Source organism: Carya illinoinensis, chromosome 11, assembly GCF_018687715.1.
Source record: "Carya illinoinensis cultivar Pawnee chromosome 11, C.illinoinensisPawnee_v1, whole genome shotgun sequence".
NCBI lineage: Eukaryota > Viridiplantae > Streptophyta > Magnoliopsida > Fagales > Juglandaceae > Carya > Carya illinoinensis.
Genome location: NC_056762.1, coordinates 37,494,777 through 37,500,405, shown reverse-complemented (window position 1 = coordinate 37,500,405; position 5,629 = coordinate 37,494,777). Strand labels below are relative to the sequence as shown.

Genomic DNA, 5,629 nt, shown 5'->3' with positions numbered 1-5,629 from the left:
TGTTGATTGCTCTAGCTTTTGTCATTTTGGATTTATTAGTATGGTAAACCTAATAAACCAATATTAATCAACAGGGTCTTTAAACCAAACCAGATGCATGCAAATAAGCTGAGTGCAACCAGATTAATGAAACATTCTTACTTTCATCAATGGTCCTTCACCTGAACACCTTCAGCAAATTGGGGACCACCTTCCTGCAACCCATCAATTGAAGTCACTCGTTGTCTGCGAAGAACCATTTCACACAAAGTAAACTACTAGTGCTAAAGTTAATCAATACATACAGCAGTGTTTGATTTCAATGAGTTTACACGTTATAATGGCATCTAATGTATACACAAGAGAAAAAATGTCACTTCAATCCACAAAGGGTGCTCATAGAGGGGTCACTTAAACTGAAGGCTTCGAATAGGAAAAAGTTAATAAAATTGTTAAGTGGTGTTATATATAAAGGAGTAGTTAGTTGATAATTAAAATATGGACTCCAACAACTAGTTGATGATTGTAATTTATATGATCAAATTGAATGGATAAGCCATACCATCATCATCCTCCGTCACCTCATCTAGATGGTGCTGCATCTCGGAACCAGAGTTTTGCCCCACATTTATGTTCTCCATCTCTATGTCTTCGTCAATGGTGTTATCATTAATAAATATATCATCCTCTATTGGTTGAGACATCACTCGAGGTGAAATGGTTAATGGATCGACCGTCAAAGGCTCTTGATCGACTCGATGCATTAATGGATGTTGCATCGATGAGTCATTGTCGAGAATAGGCCCATACTCATTGAGATTGGTTTCACCCTCACCTATTGCATCACTCCTATTGGATTCATCATCATCATTACTCTCATCCTCTTCTAATGTCATGGATTGAATGTTGTAAAAATTCCTATTTGTAATCTTATGTACGACATTCCAACTTCCCCCCAAGGTTGGGTCCTTTAGGTAAAACACTTGACATACTTGACACGCTAAGGCAAATGGCTCATCTTTATACCATTGTCTTGCTGTATTCACACTTGTTAAGTGGTCCTTCACACGTATCCCCCTTCTCGGGTCGCCAACATCCCACCAGGCACAACTAAATAAGTATACCTTATGCCACCCCATATACCGTAATTCAATAATGTCATGCAACACAACATAGAAGTCCATAGGCAATCCTTGGTGCTCGCCATTAACAACCACACCGCTATTTTGGGTGCGGCGATGCCTTTCACGCTCTTTAGTATGGAAACGAATTCCATTCATTATACAACCGGCATATGATGCAACCCACGGATCTGGACCACATGCTAATGCATATATGTCGTCGGTGATGTCATTTGGACTATTTGCACGCAACTCCCTCACCTAACGAGCCCAAACAGGACAAAATAAATACAGTTACATCATGGAAATTTCATTAAGATGATAAATTAATATTTAGGATGGTACGTGCTCTTACGTGTGATCTGAACCAGGATGGGAATTGACTTTGATGCCTACGTTCGACGTTATTCTGGTCCTCTTCTTTAATCTTCTTATAGTGCTCACTGCATATATGTTGTACACATTAGTAGGACACTGATAACATTATACAACAAATGCATAAACTAAATGGGAAATCTTGGTGTACTTACTCTATGTATTGCTCAACCTCTACGCAATTATTAAGTACATACCATATGGCCTTTGCTATAAGTGTGTCTTCTAATTTGTGAGAGATTGCTGTCCCCAACAGACGAATCTTTTGTGAGAAAACAGATAAACTTGGACAAATAATCGATGAACTCCCTCCAACTGGAACATCAATGTTGCGTTCCTCTTGGTTATATCTGCTCTCGATATCATGAAGGTACATAGAGCAAAATGTCAGGCACTCGAGATGAATATATGCCTCAGCAATTGAACCTTCTGGACGGGCTCGATTGCGGACGTACCGCTTGAATTTTCCTAAATACCTTTCGAATGGATACATCCACCTGTACTGAACAGGTCCACATAACAATGCCTCCTCTGGCAAATGAATAGCAAGGTGGACCATGATGTCAAAAAATGTTAGTGGGAATATCATTTCTAGTTTACAGAGAATGATAGGGATATTAGCTTCTAGCCAATGCAACACTGGTAATGTCAAAGTTCGTGAACATAACTCTTTGAAGAAAGTGCTTAACTCTATTAAAGCTTGACGCACATTAGGTCGTAAAAATCCACCTATGACAACCGGAAGTAGTGTTTGCATAAAGATATGACAATCATGACTCTTCATTCCTTTGATTTTTCCTTCACTAACGTTGACACAACGGGCAATATTTGATGCAAAACCATCAGGGAATTTCACTTCTGACAACCATGCACAAAAATTCCTTCGCTCATTTAAATTTAACATGTAGCTTCCAAGATTCATAGAAATGCGATCACCATCATGTTGTAAATGTAATTCTTTCCTTAATCCAAGATTTTCCAAATCCCTACGTGCATTGGCAGAGTCCTTAGTTTTTCCTTCAATATTCAACAATGTTCCCAACACGTTATCACATATGTTTTTCTCAATATGCATGACGTCGAGATTGTGTCTCAATCCCAAATGTAGCCAGTATGGAAGTTTAAAAAATATACTTTTTTTTGTCCAATTTAATTCATTGGGTGTCCGTTTTCTCTTTAGAGAAGATTTTCCAAACTGCACATGTGACACCTCAAGTAGTTGGTGTAGCAAATCATCTCTCGTGACCCTTGATGGGTTTTGTCGATGGTCCACATACCCATTAAAAGCATTTCTCTTCCTTCTCCATGCATGATCTGGTAATAACCACCGTCGATGACCCATATAACAATGTTTGCGCCCATAAACCAACCAGAGAGAATCTGTGTCAGCTGCACATGCAGGGCATGCCATTTTCCCCTTTGTGCTCCACCCGGACAGATTAGCGTATGCCGGGAAGTCATTTATAGTCCAAAGCAACGCTGCATGCATTTTAAACATTTGCCCATTATGTGCATCATAAGTATGAATACCATCTTCCCATAATTCCATTAACTCATCTACTAAATGACGCAAAAAGACATCAATATCATTTCCTGGTGCCTTAGGGCCAGGGATGAGCAACGACAACATGGTGTATGGATCTTTCATGCATAACCAAGGGGGCAAGTTGTAAGGCACAAGTAGTACCGGCCATATGCTATACGGTTTGGCCATGTTATTGAATGGATTAAACCCATCACTCGCTAGACCAAGTCTAACATTTCGAGCATCTTGGGAAAACCAACTATGTTTGTTATCAAAGTCTTTCCATACCCTAGAATCTGCTGGATGTGTCATGCAAGTCGAATCGTCAACACGTTCTTCTACATGCCATCTCATGTCTTTGGCTGTCTTCTTTGACATAAATAGTCTCTGCAAGCGTGGCTTCAAAGGAAAATACCAGAGGACTTTTTGTGGTATCTTATGTGCTTTACTTGTGCTTGAAAGCCATCTTGATGAATTACATTTAGGACATTCATTGTATGCTGCATTTTCCTTCCAAAACAATGCACAATCATTTGGGCAAACATGTATCTTCTCATAACTGAATCCCAACCCACGCTCCAAGCGGCGAGCCTCGTTATATGTGGCTGGGAAAAGAGCATGGGGAAATGCAGCACGTAGTAGATTTAGCAGCATGTCAAATGACTTAACGGTCCAACCACCAATTGTCTTAATGTGAAGCAACTTCACAATAAATGATAGCTTTGAAAATTTTGCACATGAAGGATAAAGTGGACGTCGCGCGTCGGCTAGCAACTCCTCAAAATTAAGGTTTATAGTAGTACTATTAGGGTGTGGTTCATCATCCACATCAGCGTTACCTTCAAATGTGGCTGAATTATCCATAAACGACCCCACCCTTAAAAATGTCATCTAACATGTCGTCCATATCATCGATGTAGTCATTGTAAGCCGATGTATCAACATGATCATCATCTGAAAATGTAACATCCAAGAAAGGATCATCTTCCCCATGGAAAATCCACTTAGTATAAGTTTGTTCAATGCCTATGATAAACAAATGATCTTCGACCATACTAAGAGGGTGGAAAGCTCTATTTCGGCATCTTCTACATGGACACCTAATGTGATCATGTCCGGGGGCATGGGCTTGAGCCATAGCCATGAACTGTCTAACACCTTCACCATATTCGTTGGAACCCAATCTATCTTCGATGTGCATCCAAGCCTTATCCATCTAATGCAAATCGTGAAATAGTAGAAGTTAATAAGGGTTTATAATCCAAGTAGTGCAAAGTAATAATAAGTAATATACAAAATTTATTAGGACTAATGAAGCATCTTGATGTGTAGTATTTGGTATTTGTAAATTATATACAAAACTTGTATTGGTGTGGGAAGATGGACTAAAAGGAGCAAGATGCCCCCCTTGCCGGTGGAGCTCATTACCAATCAATATTTCAAACGTGCATTGCTTATTTTCCACTTTTCTATGAAATGGTCCTTAATTAAGAAACCTTCTACAAAATTATATACTAAAAAGCTAGTATCTTAAAGATATGATACTATTAGAGTAGACAATAAGACCAACCATTTGCCTAGGTGGTCTATATTAATTAGGTATAAGGCTTTGTCACTAATATAGGATAAATACTATGCGATATAAAGAGAGATCCATATTTCTCATACACAATATACCAGTGTGATCAATATCTAATCTCCCATGCACACAGTTGAATGTAGGATTATGTATTTAAAAACATGTTTAAGCAAACCCCCCATGGAAAGGCATATATATTGTGTCAGTTCATCTAATATCTAAGCATCACAAATTTCCACTCTACTAATGCAAAAGTTTAACCTTATATAAAGTAGATTTAAATATTTATATTTTATCTGATAAAAGCTTCCCAAACCAGCGCTTAGACATAAACAAAAACACAAACAGTAAAATTCTGTGTCTGTCCATATTATGGGCTTCTAAGTATCATCAGCACAAACAAATACCAGAATTTTTCAACCCTTTTGCATGAGTATTATCATCATCCATTCTCTTCACATGGCTATATAGCCTAGTTCTGAATCTACATGTATTCCAAACATTTTGATTACTACATGGATTGTCAATGGAAAATGCATGTGGGAGACTTTAGAGTTATGCTTCGTGGAAGTTCAGCTACAAGAAATTAGATAGATAAGCCTAGCTATATTATAGCTCACCACAATCCTTGGACTGAATGTTGATTTACAAGATATGGAGTCTCATCAATAGAAAACTAAGGGAAATTAAAAAAATCCACGCATCCCTAACTTGCAGAGAAGAAGATATTTTTCCTATATGGTCAGGCTCACCATAATTTTCAAGATATTTGCAAAAGTGCTGAAGTTTACTACAAATCATTTACGTTCAAAACAGTTGATGGTATTGTTCAATAGCCCAAACCGCATCTAAGTGAGTAATAAATTAAGAAAAATTTATTTACAGTGGTGAGGGCGATGCTAAGTCTCACACAATTCTTTTAAAAAAAGTGAGTAAATATAAGATCATATGAAAAAAATAATTTTTTAATAATAAATTTTAATTTTTTAAGAGAATGGTATGGTACTTATATATTCCACAACTATATCTAGCATTACTCTTAAATTAATA

At 37.7% G+C, this 5,629-nt stretch overlaps 1 protein-coding gene across 1 annotated transcript; it reads right to left on the bottom strand.

The window, feature by feature from the left end:
* Positions 1-509: 509 nt before the first annotated feature.
* On the bottom strand, positions 510-4,216 carry LOC122282460. The gene is made up of 4 exons (XM_043094410.1): positions 3,872-4,216; positions 1,673-3,702; positions 1,456-1,543; positions 510-1,361 (listed from the first exon to the last, which is right to left on the bottom strand). Exons 1-4 carry the CDS (start codon positions 4,214-4,216, stop codon positions 510-512), a joined length of 3,315 nt encoding a protein of 1,104 aa, XP_042950344.1.
* Between the last annotated feature and the right edge of the window lie 1,413 nt (positions 4,217-5,629).